This window comes from Setaria viridis, chromosome 5, assembly GCF_005286985.2.
Source record: "Setaria viridis chromosome 5, Setaria_viridis_v4.0, whole genome shotgun sequence".
Classification (NCBI taxonomy): Eukaryota; Viridiplantae; Streptophyta; class Magnoliopsida; order Poales; family Poaceae; genus Setaria; species Setaria viridis.
In genome coordinates, this window is record NC_048267.2 from 28,923,480 (window position 1) to 28,940,293 (window position 16,814).

Sequence of the window (16,814 nt, forward strand, 5' to 3'; positions counted from 1 at the left end):
AATACGAGGTAATTAGTTCAACTAAAAAATAAGCTAATTTGCTTATCCTAAACATCCTATACTTAACAAAGGACATGCAAAAACAAATTTCCCTGTCAATCTTCTAGACAATTAACTGCTGTAAATTTCATCTCGGGAAATGCATAAAAGACTTGCCAAGATCAAGAGTCAAGGCTACCACAAGAACATACAAAGAACCTTCGAAAGAGCACAGCTACTACTCTTGTTTTACAAAGACAAGGATACTAGTTGAGAACAACAATTTTCTGTCTTTTATTGGGCTTCTTTCCTTCTGCTGGATCTGTCTCCGCTTCATCTGGACCTTTACATTTAGCTATGTCAGACACGATAGGTCTGTCACCATCTTCATCGCTGTCATCACTATCATCTTCCGGGTCAGATGAGCTGCAAGCAACTGGCATTCCTGAAGGCCGGAAGCCATTCATTGTTGCTTCAGCAGCCTCCACAGCTTGCTCCGAATGAAGATCAGCAACACCAAGAAGCAAATCCTGTAGGAAATAAATACAGAGAATAAATCACGGGCATCTCAGTTCAAGCAGTCACGCCCTCCTCAAGGTTTCCTCCATGATGCTGCTAAGACAATATACTAACTCGCTCACCATCTCAATGTACTCCTCTTCGTTCCCTGTAAGGGTTTCGATATCATACTCCTCAAGAGGCTTGTTCTGCAATTGAATGAATATACGAGTCAAACCATGTCACCAAGAACATGATTAACACAAGATTGGTTAGAATCTTGGAATCATACTTGTGTGTCGAGTTGCAACTTCTGGTTTGCCTTTGCAATCTCCCCCAAGAAATCCTTCACTTTCCCTAGAACTGAACCCAAAACAGCACAAAGTTTAATAAACTGGCACACGAACAAACACTAGAAATTCTTTCGCACACAAAACCACTCCACGGTGGAATTTAGGACTACTAAAGATTATAAACAAACAAGTTCATGTGAATCATTTAAGAGCTACTGAGCTAGGATTAAGCCTTCAATTTGTTAATTTCCAATCGGTGCTAATACAAAACGCATGTACAGTAATAGAATTCCAACATTCTGCGCTGTATGAGCTGAATAGCTGACATGGCAGTACCTTGGCTTTTGGGAAGGGGGTCAGTGGGCGGCCCCGGCTTGCGCTTCCCCTCCTTGTCCTGCTGCTGGTGATCTCTGCTAGCGAGAAGCGACTCTGCGGTTACACGGACCAAAACGTCGTCAAGGGGGGAAGAGATTAAAAGTCCGAGGCGAGAGAGAAGAGGGTTAGAAGGGGGAAGCCCACCGATGAAGGAGGCGGGCGGCCTGGGTTCGGAGGGCAGGTCCAGGAGCTCCTTGCTTGGCTCTCCCATGTCCCTCCGGTAAAGCGTTAGCTAGCCGGCGCAGTGAGGAGGCCGCTAGGGATGGCAACGGAACTGAGGTTCGGGTGATAACGTGCACCGCCCCCGAAACCCGAGCAACAGTGACGGAACACCGAAGGACCGGGTGGGGGGGGGGGGGGGGGGGGGGGGGGGGGGGGGGCGGGGGCGGGGGCGGGCGCGCTCGGGGGCGACGGGGCGCGGGCGGCGCGCGCAGCGGTAGCGACGGGGGATCTGGGGGTGCGCCCGTGCGGGAGCTGTGCGGGTGCGGCGCACTGGAAGGGAGACGGACCGAAGGGTGGAAGATGCGGAGAGTTATATTCCTAGGGTTATCGTTAGGCTGAGCTATATTTTTTTCCCCGACATGCGCACTTCGGGGGCCGTGGGTCATCCGCGGAGGTCCCCGACCCGCTCGGGTGGCGTTTGGTTCCGTTGCTTATTTTTTAAGTGTCACATCAATGTTTAGATACTAATTAGGAGTATTAAACGTAGGCTATTTACAAAACCTATTACATAAGTGGAGGCTAAACAGCGAGATGAACCTATTAAGCCTAATTAATCCATCATTAGTAAATGTTTACTGTAGCAACACATTGTCAAATCATGGACTAATTAGGCTTAATAGATTCGTCCCGCCGTTTAGCCTCCACTTATGTAATCGGTTTTGTAAATAGTCTACGTTTAATACTCCTAATTAGTATCTAAACATTCGATGTGACGGGTGCTTAAAAATAAGCAAAAGAACCAAACCAGGCCTCAATCTCGGATCCTTGAACCCGCAAATCCGTTAGGGAAAACAGACTCGCTCCCTTCCCATCAGGTCTAAAACCCGCGGGTTTCGGATCCAAATCCGCTCGATTGCCCTCCCTAGAGATCGCGAAGTTGGAGGAGCGGCGGCACGATGCGTTGCGTGGGCCTCGGAGTCGGAGGAGAGGGTATGGGGTGGTGACGAGGAAGAAGGTGGCGGCGGGAGGGGTAATAGCCGATTAGCCGAATAGGGCTCGGCGTCGCGGCTGCAACTAGTGGGTCGAGTCGGCTGACACTCTGTTGCCGTGCCGAGCCTCATGGGCCATACAGAAGTAGTGGTAAGGAGTAGGCATGCAACAGCATACAGTACGTATGGCGAGATGGAATGAAATACACACAAATACCTACACATTTTAGTTGAGCACAAGCCCAATTTTTTTGGCTACGGCTTATTTCGGACGTGATGATATTTTTATATATGACCATACTTTGATCTAGGACAATCCGTGAATTGAATGCGATCCATTTCCTTAGGCCCGAGTCGGATTTATGAGTCGTACTACTATTTTTGCTAAATAAAATTGTTTATACTGTGAGGTTTTGGTCAAGTCTTCTAGGCAACTTAATCACTTCTTTGAAAAAAGAAGCACGTTAAAGAGAGGAAAATCGAAATTTACTATCAAAACTTCTAAGAGGGAGAACCACCTATTATGGGTCTATTTGGTTGCCAACAGGCAGCTTGTTGCACCCAAACGAGTGAAACAACCAAAATCCAACGTCCGAGATTTCTACGTAGCTGTCTTAAAATCCAATTCAAACAAGTCATATACTCATGAGGATGAATTATTTGTCTAACTTCACATCTTCAGCGTGTTGAATGTGGTATGCCTAAGCTAAGGAACATTTGTGCATTGTTGTGAAAAAAACCAAAAGTCATTTTGCAGTCGTTCTTCGTATTGTTTTATTCGATAAATATCAGATATGGTTTCTTTCTAAAAAAGAATTCAGCAAATAAATAAATAAATATCAGTTTTTACTTAAATTTCAGTGGCCCACGTGCCAAAAAGGCCCATGAGCACGGAAATGGAGAGATCTTTTGCTCTCGGCAACAAACGGTTTGGATAGAATAGAACCTGCCTCTTCTCCATCCTTCTTCAGTCGCCCCCCGTCCCACGAGGCCCCGACTGGAGGTAGGAGGACAGGCCGGCGAGCCATGGCGGCGGCTCTCCTCTCCCCTCCTCCCTCTCTGTCGAGCCCCACCTCCCAGTCCTCGCTTCGCCCAAGGTACGCGCTCGCTTCGCCGCACAAACTCCCAAGTCGCTGCCCATTCGTGTAAACTGCACACACCGGGGATTGCGCAGGAGCAGGGGCGCGCTCGGCGCGGGGACGTGCGTGCCACCACCGCGGAGAAGGGTCCTTGTGGTCGCCTCTTCCTCTCGCAAACCTGCCGCCGGGAACCGCGGGTTGGAGGTGGAGAGGAGGCGCCTGCTCATGTCCGGGCTCGTGTCTTCTTTCGCAATCGTCCTCCCAATTTCAGGTCGGAATCAAGGGATGCCTCAGCGGGTGCATGTTTCTTTATCTTCTCAAGTTTTTTTTTTGATGCTCAGGTCTGGAGGGGAGTGTGAGCTTGCTTAGTCTCGTGTTTTAACCTTGAAAGACCAATTCACTAAATGCTTATGAGCACTGTGTTCACGACATTTCTGTAGAATCATATGCTGCCATGGAGACTGATGAAGATGTGAAGATGAACACGCAGGTTGATGAGATCAATGCATATTCTTTTCTTTACCCTGTCGAACTGCCAGGAAAGAAATTCTCCTTCAAATGGTATTTCAGTTCTCTGTACTACAATTCTGTACCATCTACTCTTGTTGTCGGAATTTTACTGTTATTTGTACTCGCTAGCTTCTCCATGAGCAATACTAGGATAGCACACAGTCACTCACTGTCCTATTCTATTCTGTGCCCAGGGTAGTGTCCAGAAAACCGGAGCGATATTCCTCCGCAGCACCACTATCGCGTGAGTAGCCTCTGGTATAACAACGAGAAGAAATGGTCTTACTTTGTTCATACAAAGGGATTACTTCATTAAGCATAGGAGCTTCAACAGTTGCACTTTTGAAAACCTTATTCATTTGACAATGAAAGCAAACTGACTCGATCGAACTCTATGCAGCTGATGCACGTCAACGTATTGTATCGGAGCGAGTTGACATGATACATAATGTTGTCATCTCAGTCTCGGTAAATCCTCAAATACTATACGATACTAGAATGCAGAAGTCCGCAATGTGTTGCCTCAGTCTAACACAACATATATCATCTGTTAGTAATTAGGTTTATGTATTTTGGTATTTATTCAAATCGTCATGTGACTAAATTTTATGTTCTTGGTGCAAATTATTATATGCGGCTAAATTTGATGGGAAATTGGAAATCGCATAAAATGAAACTCTGAAAAGCAAATCTGAGTACATGGTAACGTCTATCATTTGTCTGGTGCAGATTGGGCCACCAAATTCACGTTTTTTACCTTCAAAAGACAAGAGTTCATGGGATCCAAAAGATGTGGCAGATTGCATTTTGGCTGATAGATCTACCCTGGTACATACTTCTTCTATTTTTGGCTTTCTTTCGTAGAAGTTATTAGCCATTTTGATTTAAGAAAGGAAAGATTCTGCCTGAACGTAAATTATGGTATTTAGGCACTTATGGTGTTTAAGTTTTCCATTTCTTGCATTACATTTGCATTGAGCTAATAGTGTCCAACAAACTGTATGTATTAAGAAGGTGAACACTATTAATCCAAGTAATTCGACTGTTGCATCAAGAAAGCAAAATTCAATCAAAAGCACAAATTTAAATTCAGATGCTCCTTAGTCATCTCCCTCTGTCGAATGAAACATTTACAATTGGCTCATGGAGTGAAGCTATGCTAGTTGACCAACAATAAATTGTAAATAACTCATGGACCTGATCAGCAACTGTCGATATTCTGATGAAGGTTTGAAGTCCTTTGACTGCAACTTTTATGTTGATATTTGGTCACATATTGATTCTACAACTAACCATATCACCTTGCAGAAGGTAACGACTGGCCAGCGCATGACAGAGAGTTCTGTCCTTGATGCACACTGCACGGAGGTAAGCTCTGATCATTGTAATCATCCTTTAAGACTACTTTTCTTTTTCGGATTTGACAGGCACCACTACATATCGAATATTATTTGTAGGTTGATGGAGAACCGTACTGGTATTACGAGTATCTAGTTCGGAAATCACCAACAGCATCTGTAAGTTTTCTGGCACATATACATTTGGCAACAAATGTATTTGTATGAAGAACCTCAAACAGAATATATTCTTAGATTAATACTTTACCGCGCATTGTGTTAACCCTTTGATAGCCAAGTAGTGAAATATGTATATATCAATGTAAGGCAGTTTAATGTTCTTAATGACACTCTTTTGTTTCTTCAGGCACCAGAACCAAATTTGTTTCGACATAATGTAGCCTGCACTGTTGAGCGAGATGGTATTAGATCTTTGTATTTTTGACCAATGACCCTTTGCTCCCTTACATATAATGAAATAAAATATTTCTTTGTTCACTCACCTTTTTTTATTATTTTTTTTACTAGGGTACCTGTACTCACTGAATGCTTCCACTCTCAGCAAACAGTGGGAATCTGTAAGTTCTGAACACATACCAACACTGCACATAAATATGCTTTAGGGTTTGATTTCATTATTGTTGCTTCAGTTATAGGAGGAACATGTATTTGTCATAAAAGTATCTTTATATGTCAGCTTCTAACCAGTATTTAACTTTTGCAACACAGATGGGGCCTTTTCTACAGAAGACTGTGGCATCTTTTCGCCTTCTTCCCCCTACAGAAAGCTATGTTCCTCCTTACAAGGATCCTTGGAGATTTTGGTGACATGGTTATTCTTTTTGCAGTTTCCTTTCTTTGTCACTTCAGATTTTAGACCATGTTTCTTGTAGTGTATGTAGCGAGTGCTTGTACTTTCAGCTTGTCAGATAAAATCAGAGACTTGGCTGTGCTGATTAATCAAAAGTCAAATGCATCTCAAGAGCTATGTCACTAAAATCGTTGGAAAAAAAAGAATCAAGACACTAGTCCCTCCATATTTTACAAGGCGTATTTTGTTTCATCAGGATAATGCTTTGACTGCTGATTACTTTCTTAATATTTTGTCTATGACACGCAGTTTGAGAATTTTTTTTTGTTTACGTGCCAGAAAATCACAACCATAAGTAGTTTTGAATATGAATCTAATAGCAGCAATTTTGGGTAAAATTTTATGCATGAATAGAGTAACTGTTGGTCAAACTCGTGTCTTAATGAATGAAATAAGCCTAGTAATTTCAAATGGAGGGAGTAAAAACATATCATGCTTAATTTTGTTGCTTTCTCCCGCTGCTTAAATTGACAGCCGTCTCCATTTCTTATTTCCTGTTTGTCATACGAAATATTGTTTTTTGGCGCCAATTTTCATCAGTCCGTTCTCTTTATTCTAACACTAACTGCATGGTATCTTGACTTCTTCCTGTCTTTGTTCTATCCTGGAGAAGTTTGCTAGGCTTTCCTCAAGTAACCATATAGTTTACTGATCCAGTCAGGAATATTGTCATCCTTGCAAGGCACTGCACCTACCAGTTGTTTAATTCCAAGTTTTTATGAGTGATAGTGAACACATGGTGCTGGGAACAAGCTCATGTGATGAATAGAATAATATAACCAAACAAATTTAAAGTGTCTAGGTTGCAACCACCCCCAGACGTAACATCCTAATAGAACTTCACTGTGCTCAATTGACTACAAGTTGAGAATCCTAGGTTGGCCACCTTACAATGACTAAATGACGCACTGGAGAACTGCTGCTTATACCTTCCTCACATATGCCCTGACCATCGTCCCCTTATGGTCAGCCTCTGCAAAAGCTCTCCCGTGTATGAGAAATAGTAGCAAGAACACGGAGCTTCCAGCCTCCTACATGACTCTGCTATTTTGCTTCCTGTGGAGATGCATGCTGTGAAGGATGAGCTCTTCATCAGCTTGAAGAGTCGTTGCGGTCTACAGGGCTCTGGAGTGTCCAACACCATAGGACTGCCCCAAAGCCTTGTAAACCGCACGACTCCTCGTGCAGGCAAAAGAGATTGCGGCAAACATGTCCGGGTTTCATCATATCCAACTCTGGTGACTGGTGAGGTGTTTTTCTTGTCTAAAACTACAAGTTTTCGCCTTTTTGTGGTAGCTTGGTCATACGTAGTGCATGTTACTTCAGATTCTTTAAGGAATTTTTGAAATCCGATCACATTTGAAGTAAATCATGGGAACTCCGGTTCCAATCTCCCTTACCATGAGTTCCAACTTCTGAAGGAATCTCACTTCAGCAGTCAGATTTCAGAAATTTAAAGCAGTTGCATTCGTGAATTCCGGAGCACATTTTTCATGCTTTCTCCAATCCAGCTTCAAAATTTGATTAGAGTGAGTGTACATGTACTTCACGCAGGGCATTTTTCCTTCTTCAGTTTTTAATTTCTGATTGAGCATACATATATCCATGTAACTGCTTTTGGTTGGTTGAAACATTTGCTGCAACCATATAACCATGAACTAGCTCTACACTCCCAACATTCTGTTTATGTAACAACATGGAAAACCAGCTTTTGCTCATATTTCTCATGGCCACACTTATAATCTTCATTGTACATGGTCTAGAACATAGTATTCTCAAAGATGAATCGTCAGGATGATCTAGCGCAACTGCTGGGAGAATTTCAAAACTTTCACATAGCGCATAGCGGCACATCACTGCTGTTGCTAGTCCTTTTTTTTTTCTTTACTTCTTCACACAGTTTTACTTCCTTGTTGTATCTGCATAGTTCCAATTAGTATGTGCAAACAATGTGTTTTGCCTGTCACCAGTCACATCTTCTTCACGTATCTGCCTTGTGATTTCTTCGAAGTCTTCGAAGTCCTCGTGTGTCAGCTTCACCTTGAAGGAATCAATGTTGGCATCTTGTTTCTCGATCTTGGTTGTCCCTGAGTAATTTTAGAGAATATTAGTCAGGAACCAATGCTGGGACAATTCAAACTCACAGGTAATGAGCTTGTCCACTTTTAAGTTGCTTTGCATCAATAGTTTTAGAGTGGGGATTATGAGGTCACCTGGTATAGGAACCACATGACCCCCTTGATGCAAAACCCAAGCTAAAGGCTAAAGCTAGCTGAGCAGGGGCGCACCGGTGCTTCCTGGCCAGGTCTTCTCCAAAATTTCTGCCGAAAACCTTGGCTGCCGTTGCTGACAAAACCAAAAAGCAAAATATGACCACGCCGACGGAGAAACGATACTCCAAGGCAACTGTATCTGTATCAGGGTAGATCCAGCAGAAACTTGCTCTGTCACCCCTCTTCCACCGACCAAAAACCCATGGCCAATCAGACTGCAGGCAATAATTCCAATGCCCAATTCTCTTGATTCTTGAAGCTACTGCATGGGATGAATGATATCGAGGTAGAATTATAAAGTCACACCTGGTACTGGGACCAAATAATCCCCTTGATGCAGAACCCAAAGCTAAGGCTACCTGAGCAGGGCTGCACCGGTGGTCCGATCTGCCGGAAATTCGGCACGGGAAGTCAGGAACTCTGATGACCTGCGATCACAGCGCACGAAATCACACGATCAACAGCAGCAACACAGAGACAGTGATGAGAGTTTCAGAAACCGTGTTCCCTCGATGGGGATGGTGGTGTCGACACGTACTCCGGCCGCCCGCAGCCGCACACGGCCAGTGCGCCCGAACTTGGTGGCCACCTGCACCTGCTCTGGCTGTCCGGCAGCTGCTTCAGAGCCTGTAACAACAGCCATGGGGCACGGCACGTCGATTGATCGAGCATGCGAGCGTGAGCTCTCGCCTCTCGGACACCAGGTTTGAGAGTATAATAAAAGGCCGTCGTCCCTGGGGTGTACAGGGCCTCCAATTTCCATCATTGCAGCCCATCAAGCCCACTAATCCCTGAGCCAATGAAGCAAGGCTAAGGCCCCGTTTGTATCCGTTTATAAGCGGCTTATCGGTGGAAATAAGCAAGAATCCCGCCAAACGCTTTGCTTATTTCCACCGATTCTCGCTTATGTGGTAAGCCGCTTCAACGATTTGAACTACGAGAAGCGAAAAGCGAGAAGCGAGAAAATCTTCGCTTAGATTATAATCTAAGCGTGGCTAGGAAAAGCGTATACAAACAGGGCCTAAAGCCCGTTGTTTTCCGCCCATCGCGCGGTCGTGGTTCCCGGCTAGGCGGCTAGGCGCTGTTCTCCTCCGATCTGCGTCTCGTCAATTCGAGTCTAGGGCACCGTCAGCCACGACTGCCGCCGATTGCCGATTGCCGGAGAGCCGCCGGTGATTGACTTGCTCATTGCATTCTTTAAAAATCAAAACAACCTGCAATTTAGAATGAAGGGAGTAGTACTCACGTACACAGCCAGGAGCCTAGGACAAGTTAGTAACCAGGTAATTTTCTTTTTCGTTGATCGATTCTACGTAATGCAATAATGCTTCAGGTGCACTAGCTAGTAAACCATTTTCTTCTTCTTTTGAATAGTTGCTCTAGACTAGAGTGTTCCAAAATCGAAGCCATATCTTCTACAAATCGATCTAGAAAATATGATTATGGTCACCAAAAGCGTAAGAAAAGAAATGATAAGACTCCGTTTGGATGTCGATATTGGAACGCATGGCACTGGATTATGATAAATCATGCATCATCCTATTTGAGCTCCTGCAGTTTGAGTTGTACGACGAATTAGCGCTTTGGCTCTGACCACAAGGTCAGACATAGGTTTTCCACTCTCCAGAATCACTCCTATGTTGCCGTGGAAGGCCCTATACTTCTCTAGCTAACCGCAATTTCTTCTCAGCCGGGCAGAAGTGAAGAGAGTCACCTCCGACAGTTACTCCCTCTTCTTCCCTTCATCAAAGATAAAGTAATTAAAGAATAGTCAAACATTCAACAGGCCAGCAAAGGAACACCAAAACTTCAACGACAAAATGCCACCGAATTAATGCTGCAAAGCTGCAATCTCCTTGAAAGAAAACCACCAACAGAAGGTGGGGGGATGACGGCTTCGTCAGAACCAAACCATTCCTATTTGTACTCCCAAATCAGGATGCACCCACAACCTATTTCTTCCCCCTGATATCAAGCTTTAGCAACTCATCTCCACGCTTCTCTCTAATCTCCTCTCTCGGTTTTCCTCCACGAGCAGAGCAAGCAAGCAGGTCATCGCCAACCATTCAATCGGCCTGCATCCTCGTCCCCGCTCGTCGTTCTCACAGGGAGACACGGTCACGATCAGCTGCCCCTTCTCTGCGTTGACCTACACAGGAACGGGTGGGCGGGCAGTGGCCCACAGCGGACGCAGGCCAGCGGCCAGCACAGGTGCAACGGAAGTCCTTGGCAGAGCGTGGGAGGATTAAATCTCAGGAAACCAATGTCTTACCCGGTGTTGTCGCATGAGATGATATATTCGACCACGGCTCGGCGGAGCATCTGCGGAGGATCTCCACTACTGAGAGCCAGATGCCGTCAAATTTGTGGCCGCGGTGGCGCGGTAGTCCACGCACCGCGCTCAATCCAGGGCAGCCCCAGCAGCCAGGTGCCATCGACGACGTCAAACTTGCGGCTGCGGCAGTCGGCGCTCAATCTAGGGCTGGCCGCACAACCGAGTAATTGCATCGAGCAAAGGTGATAATCAAGAGAGTGAGAGCATGCATCACGGCCATGGGCGGATCTAGCGGTGGGGCAGGCGGAGCTCAAGCCTCCTCTACCGCCGCCCGCCCCTTGAACAATGGAGTCCCCTTAAGCTCCTCCATATTTTTAGGAAGCAGGAATGAGAAGCGAAGGGAGGGAAGGAGGAGGAAGACGAGGGAGCCCCTCCTAGACTCATAAGCCGCATCCGCCACTGATCACGGCTGCCACCTCTATAGCTCCCGCGCCTCCAGTTCCGCCCCCCGTCGGCGGCTATGCGTGCTTGCATCGGATGCAAGCGCGGATAGAAGGAGCGAGGATGAGAGGGCGGCATGATGCGGATATGGAAGGGGGCAGTGGAAGAAAGCGAGGGGGATAGACAGACAACCAATTTTCAAGTGTTGGAAGCGTGATTCGCGGGTGGGGAGTGCGTGGGTACCCGGCAAGTAAGCCGCACGCGTGGTGAGAAAAAACGGTGTAAAACGGCATAAACATTCTCTAATTCCCAATTTTCATAGGTGCACCCTGACCCACCTCCGTAAGGATTGACAGGTGGGTCCGGTACTAGGGGTAAGGTGAACCTAAATTAGGTAAGAAAATTTTCAATTGTTTTTATATTTTATAGTACAATAGATATAGATTATCCTTTATATCTGATGTTCTAGATGTAAGAAACAACCATGGTATAAAACCATCCGAGAGTCTTTGAATGAAAAATTCCTATGGACAAGCATAATTATAATAGAATTTGTGGGTATTTTTTTAAAAAAATAGATTACGTACAATAGCTATTATTATCAATGATGGTCGAGTCTATTGATTGATAAACGTAAACAAATCAATTCAGGAGTACGAACGAGAAAACCGTGGTCTATCTGGCAATAAAGACTGCAGAACAACACACATAGCAGTACAATATAGCCAGTCTGAATGTAAGCATACTTCATAAGTGGATTGAGATTGACCAGAGATGATTAATCGAGCACGGTCGCCTGGTCGAGCCTTTATTATGTCTGATTTGCAGGATGAATCAGCCTTTTCGCCCTGCCCACTAGGTCGCGCAGAGGATCACCGTGCTCTAAAACCACTCCTCCGTTGCCCAGGAAGACCCTGTAGTTTTCCACCTTGGATGGGGTCGTTTCTACCTTGGACAGTGCATTAAGCATCCCTTCTCCGAAGATAATAAGCATGTAGCGAGGATACCGTTCCAGAAAGGATATTACCAGCTCAATGATGGCCCTTCTCATCCTTGGGTACTCAGGACTCGGTTTCTTATTGGAGTTGAGTGTATCCACCAGCTTTTGAACAAACGCTGCTCCAATGATATGTGACTCAAGCCCTTGGGCAGAGCGTTCAGGTGGGAGGACAGAACAGATTTTTGAAGCGAGGCCGATTAGGGCCTCCAACTGTTTGCCCTCTGCAGTCATTATATTTTCCAGCACCTGCATGAATATTTGATGACAATATATAAGGTAACTCACAACTTCACGATTCTGTTAACAAATAGCTACTTGACGATTGTATCCTGTTTGAAATAGGTGCCCAAGCGTCATTCAGCGGGCCGGTAACATCAAATGCGATCGAGAGACTTACCACTGGCAATGCAGATGAGAGGTGATTGCTTACCCCTGGATCGCTCAGCCTGCCCCAGATCATAGAGCAATTCCCCAGGAGACTCGCCGCAGCACATCTGTACTCATCATTACCAAGCATGTCCTTGAGACGCTCGACAAGTTCATATTCCGGTCGTGCCTCCAATATAGCCAAGCAGTTTGCTGGGCTCTCGATTGCAAGATTTGACAGTGCTTCCCCTGCGGCCGCTCGAAGCGACTGGCAATAGGTCGTTGGTCCGTCCCGCCCAGTTATGAAAACACCAACTAAAAAGCGAATAATCACCTGGACTCTCCCAATCCCCTGCCTTTCGCCCTCATCCAAGGCCATAGTGGCTATGATATCGATCGCCGGCTTCCATACTTCAGGGCTGCTCCGGCTGTCCTCCAAGACACATGCGAGGTTACTAAGCAAGAAGGGGCTCTCCCACAGCTCGTGCCGAACAATATTTCCGCCGGTGGTTGCAAGCCTCCTCACTAAATCCAGAGACGAACGTATCAATGCATTATCATCGCTGCTTTCGCTGCTGCTAGTGTAGCTTATGAGACCTACGATCTTCGGGACTAGGTTTGTGGTTTTGACAATTTCTTCACAGTTGTCAACATCGCAAGCAAGCCTCTCGAGAATTACCGTGCCCAGTATGGGGAGTGAATCCTGATAAGTCAAGGGTGGCTCCTCCGGAATGGACCACTTCTCTTCGATCCGGTGCCAACACCGGCATAACCAAGAACAACATCCACCATTGTTGCCTCCTCGATGCCCCAATTGCTCATATGCAGGTGGGTTACTTGCATTCCCTCCATTACCAGTAGATTCTTGACATCGAGTTTGGTCACTAACAACATTATCTCCATTGTCATCGGCAGCCTCGGGCACGATGTCTTGTCTCCCTTGTTCATTTCTGGCGCTGTCTCCGATTTCATTGTCACCAAGGCCCTGAGCCCCTATTGAACCATCATCGCCGTTCCCTCCATCAATTTCAGATGCTGGTTGATTCTCAGCATCAAGGAGCAAAGACACCAACTTTACCGCGCCAGGAATTTCGGAAATTCTGAGGTTGCTGGATAGCTCGGCGATGACCCTGGCGGCAAATAACCTGATATCTTTGTCTTGTTCGAATGTCCAGCCAAGCATGCTAATCAATGTAGGCACTGCTTTCTCTGATCTGGTGATTACTGAGATGAGTTCTTCGTTGGAGTCCCTTCGTTGGAGAAAACTGTGAAGAACACGAACCCCAGCTAGCTGCATTTCAGGTGAGCTGGAAGCTGCAGGGTTGAGTGAGTCGGCGACGAAGCTGGCAAGGCTGATCCTGTCCTCTGCGAACACACCGATTTCCATGCGTGTTGTGTACGCACGCTCGTAGTAAAGATCGACAGCTTTTTTTCCCCACTTACTTCTGAATCCTGAGCTACGGACAAGCGATCTGCGAGGGAAGAAGGAGAACATCGCTAGGATGCAGGCCATGATATAGAGTGACCCTTGGCATAGCGCCAGCACGTAGAAGACTACTACCGATGCCACCATGTTTTGGCTATAGAGCTGTAAACTTTGAATAATGCGCCAAGATGATAGCACAATTTGCGCTACAGCAGCTGGTATCTGCAAGTTACCAATCAGTAGCACCGCTAGCAAAGCAACGATCGATATGGGAAAACCCAAAAGGACGCCCCCTACTGGGAGTGGCAATGCCAAAGCCAAAAGGAAGGATATGTGCATTGCCACATCAATCCATGGGCCAAATAGGCTATTCGGAACTGACGGATTCTGTAGGCTGCCAAATAGTAGCACCAATGTAGTGAATGGTGAGGCAGCAAAGCAGATCACGTCCGAGCCCAACACCAAACAAGAAGCCAGTGATATGAATGAAATCACTTTAGAGACACATAGCAGCCTTCTGCCCCAAAGACCACTTGTTAGATTGCCAATTCTTGGGGGTCTCAAGTTGAGCAGCACCAATGCCACGAGCTGCGTTAGGATATCTGGTAAAGCTGTGAACCCAGAGAATGCGCTAGCAACAGCAGCAGCAACGACGAAGGGGATAGTTAGGATAGCCCATAGCAGCAACGGTCGGCTCTGTTGCAGTCGTCTCATCAGCCGGGGTGTCTCTGAAATCCACGTCTTGCTCATAAAAGTTAGCAAGACCACCCTAAAGAATCTCCCATGCATCAGCAGCGACGGTTCAAATGCTGTGATAACCCCACCGATGATCAGGAGCACTTCACTACCTTCCCGAGGTCGGGCTAACATGCGAGCGAAAGATGAACTCATCGATCTGAGTGCCTTTGTGGTCCCGAACAATGATTGGTTATCGAATTTGAAGTTGCGGATGAAAACCCTAATACGTGCACAGCCATATAGTTCGACAGAAAAAAATTTCACCCGCGTTTAGAATTAACATGAGGATACAATACAACAGCAGAAAAGGGGAGATCTGCGTGGGGTGCGCACCTGAAAGCTTCTAAGAAGACCATGACCGTGGCGATCCGGAAATCAACGGGGTCCAGCGAAGAGCGGTACCCAGCAAGCAAGACGACGGTCGCCCACAGGGAGGCCAGCGTGCCCAGGGCGTTGCCGACCAACTCCCCGGTGGCAAGAACGCGCACGAAGCGGTTCAGACTCTTCTCTGGCTTAGCAGCAGCGATCGCCCTCCGCTGCAACTTGCCACCTGCATGGTCCGCTGCCGCCGCAGGCATTTGGATGGAATGCTCGCCACCACCGGTACCTGCTGGGTTCGCCGCCATTGTTCGGTCGTCCTGAACAGTCAGCTGTCGGCACGGTTTCCCGGCAGGCCCGGAAGCTTAGTCGTGGGTACGTGGAGCCGATAGTTTGTGTTTTCACATGGAAGATGACAAATACACCTAAAAAAGGTCAGTTTCCAGAATACCTTATACTACGGAGTACACCGTCCAATTCAAAATTGTTTTGACTTTTTTAAATTTATGAATATTTTTTAATATCTATAAATCTAGAAAAATTAAAATAACGTACGCTTGATAACAGGTAGAACATAAATTATAAAGTGACAATTCACCTTTTCGGTCCAGTGGTCCACGGTCCACGCTACTCACTGGGAACTGTTGGTTACTGGAACAGTTTTCACTCTTTTTTTTTACCAACAAGAGCTCGTAGATTTTTTTTCTTTGCTTGTAGATTTTTTTTCTTTTGTCCTCAGTCTTTTTTTAGATAATGGAAGGTTATATTCCGACTTCAGACATTCTTTTTCAAGAATGCATCAGACCACAAAGATTACAGAATGGCACATGTTCCAAAAGAATATGTAGGCAAAACATCAGAAGATCTGATGTACCAAAGAGAAATAACAAAATAAAAAAAATACAACTCGAAAACTCTAACAGGCTACTTCAGTAATCTCCATATACGTCTTGTTTCGTAAGGTCTCGTACAAATGAACCGACTTTTCCTCAAGGTGAAATCGAAACCAAAACATGAACCAATCCAACGACGAAGAAGAGAAGCAACTCCATCTGCTGTTTGACGCTCTGACCACGAACTTAAGACCGTAGCAAAACCATCCACACTTAAGTACGGATAAGCAAGATACCAGTAGCTGTTGTTGAATCCGAGTTGGGCAACCACAAAACCCGCATGAAGTACACCACCACTCAAATCTCTGAAATGACGCCTCCACCGAGGAAGCAACGATAGTTGCTGCCGCTACAGCCCGTTAGGATAAAATTTTAACCTGGAGACTTAGTGATGGGTGCGCTTGAGATAAATTGATAACATCCTCAAGAGGGAAAACGGCGCCCAAAGGCGTCGTCACCATCGAAGCCGGCTAAGGCCAGCATGACTTTCGCCAACGCACCCTAGCCCACCACAATATAGCCCCAAGGGTTGACGAAACGCGTCCCATACACCACACCACCGCCGATCATTCGAGGCCAAAGCACCTGAAACCCGACATAGACGAAATGTGTCCCATACCACACACGCCACACGGTAAGGTCCTGAGCACTTGTTGCAAGCACGACGTTCGTGAATGTAATTACCAGAATCCACGCTGTGCCATCAGCAACCAATCATAGGAGGCAGACGCAAAGCTCAGGTGGAAGCACGTCCTAAGAGCAAATACGACGACGTCCCTCCACAACCGGCGTCGGCAGCAACTGTGGGAGGTGGTCCCTGAAGCCATCGGTCCCCAAAGCACAAGGCGGTGGCGACCCCAGCCATCCGACCATCGGCCACAAGGCCACCACCAAGATCGGGGGAAGGGAGTGGCTGATCTGGGTCGGGGAACGACAACGTTGATGATGGATCCGTGCCGATGGGATGGATCCAGCAACACCGCCGCGGGGC

At 46.4% G+C, this 16,814-nt stretch overlaps 3 protein-coding genes across 4 annotated transcripts; 1 reads left to right on the forward strand and 2 right to left on the reverse strand.

The window, feature by feature from the left end:
• Window positions 1-116: 116 nt before the first annotated feature.
• On the reverse strand, window positions 117-1,497 carry LOC117857604 (uncharacterized). Its single transcript, XM_034740358.2, has 5 exons — window positions 1,290-1,497; window positions 1,107-1,199; window positions 770-840; window positions 621-686; window positions 117-509 (listed from the first exon to the last, which is right to left on the reverse strand). Exons 1-5 carry the CDS (start codon window positions 1,354-1,356, stop codon window positions 246-248), a joined length of 561 nt encoding a protein of 186 aa, XP_034596249.1. The 5' UTR covers window positions 1,357-1,497; the 3' UTR covers window positions 117-245.
• Window positions 1,498-3,214: 1,717 nt separating this feature from the next.
• LOC117858869 (psbP domain-containing protein 5, chloroplastic) lies at window positions 3,215-6,204 on the forward strand. 2 transcript variants are annotated; one of them, XM_034742014.2, is made up of 11 exons: window positions 3,215-3,393; window positions 3,477-3,646; window positions 3,816-3,936; window positions 4,080-4,129; window positions 4,286-4,353; window positions 4,615-4,713; window positions 5,194-5,253; window positions 5,343-5,402; window positions 5,590-5,644; window positions 5,751-5,800; window positions 5,952-6,204. In XM_034742014.2, the coding sequence occupies exons 1-11, from the start codon at window positions 3,323-3,325 to the stop codon at window positions 6,048-6,050; spliced, it is 903 nt and encodes a 300-aa protein (XP_034597905.1). In that variant the 5' UTR covers window positions 3,215-3,322; the 3' UTR covers window positions 6,051-6,204. The 2 variants fall into 2 exon arrangements, with proteins under 2 accessions (XP_034597905.1, XP_034597904.1); XM_034742013.2 differs by having other exon boundaries at window positions 3,217-3,393; window positions 3,471-3,646.
• Window positions 6,205-11,677: 5,473 nt separating this feature from the next.
• LOC117858868 (uncharacterized) lies at window positions 11,678-15,319 on the reverse strand. Its single transcript, XM_072294240.1, has 2 exons — window positions 12,480-15,319; window positions 11,678-12,328 (listed from the first exon to the last, which is right to left on the reverse strand). Exons 1-2 carry the CDS (start codon window positions 14,763-14,765, stop codon window positions 11,894-11,896), a joined length of 2,721 nt encoding a protein of 906 aa, XP_072150341.1. The 5' UTR covers window positions 14,766-15,319; the 3' UTR covers window positions 11,678-11,893.
• Between the last annotated feature and the right edge of the window lie 1,495 nt (window positions 15,320-16,814).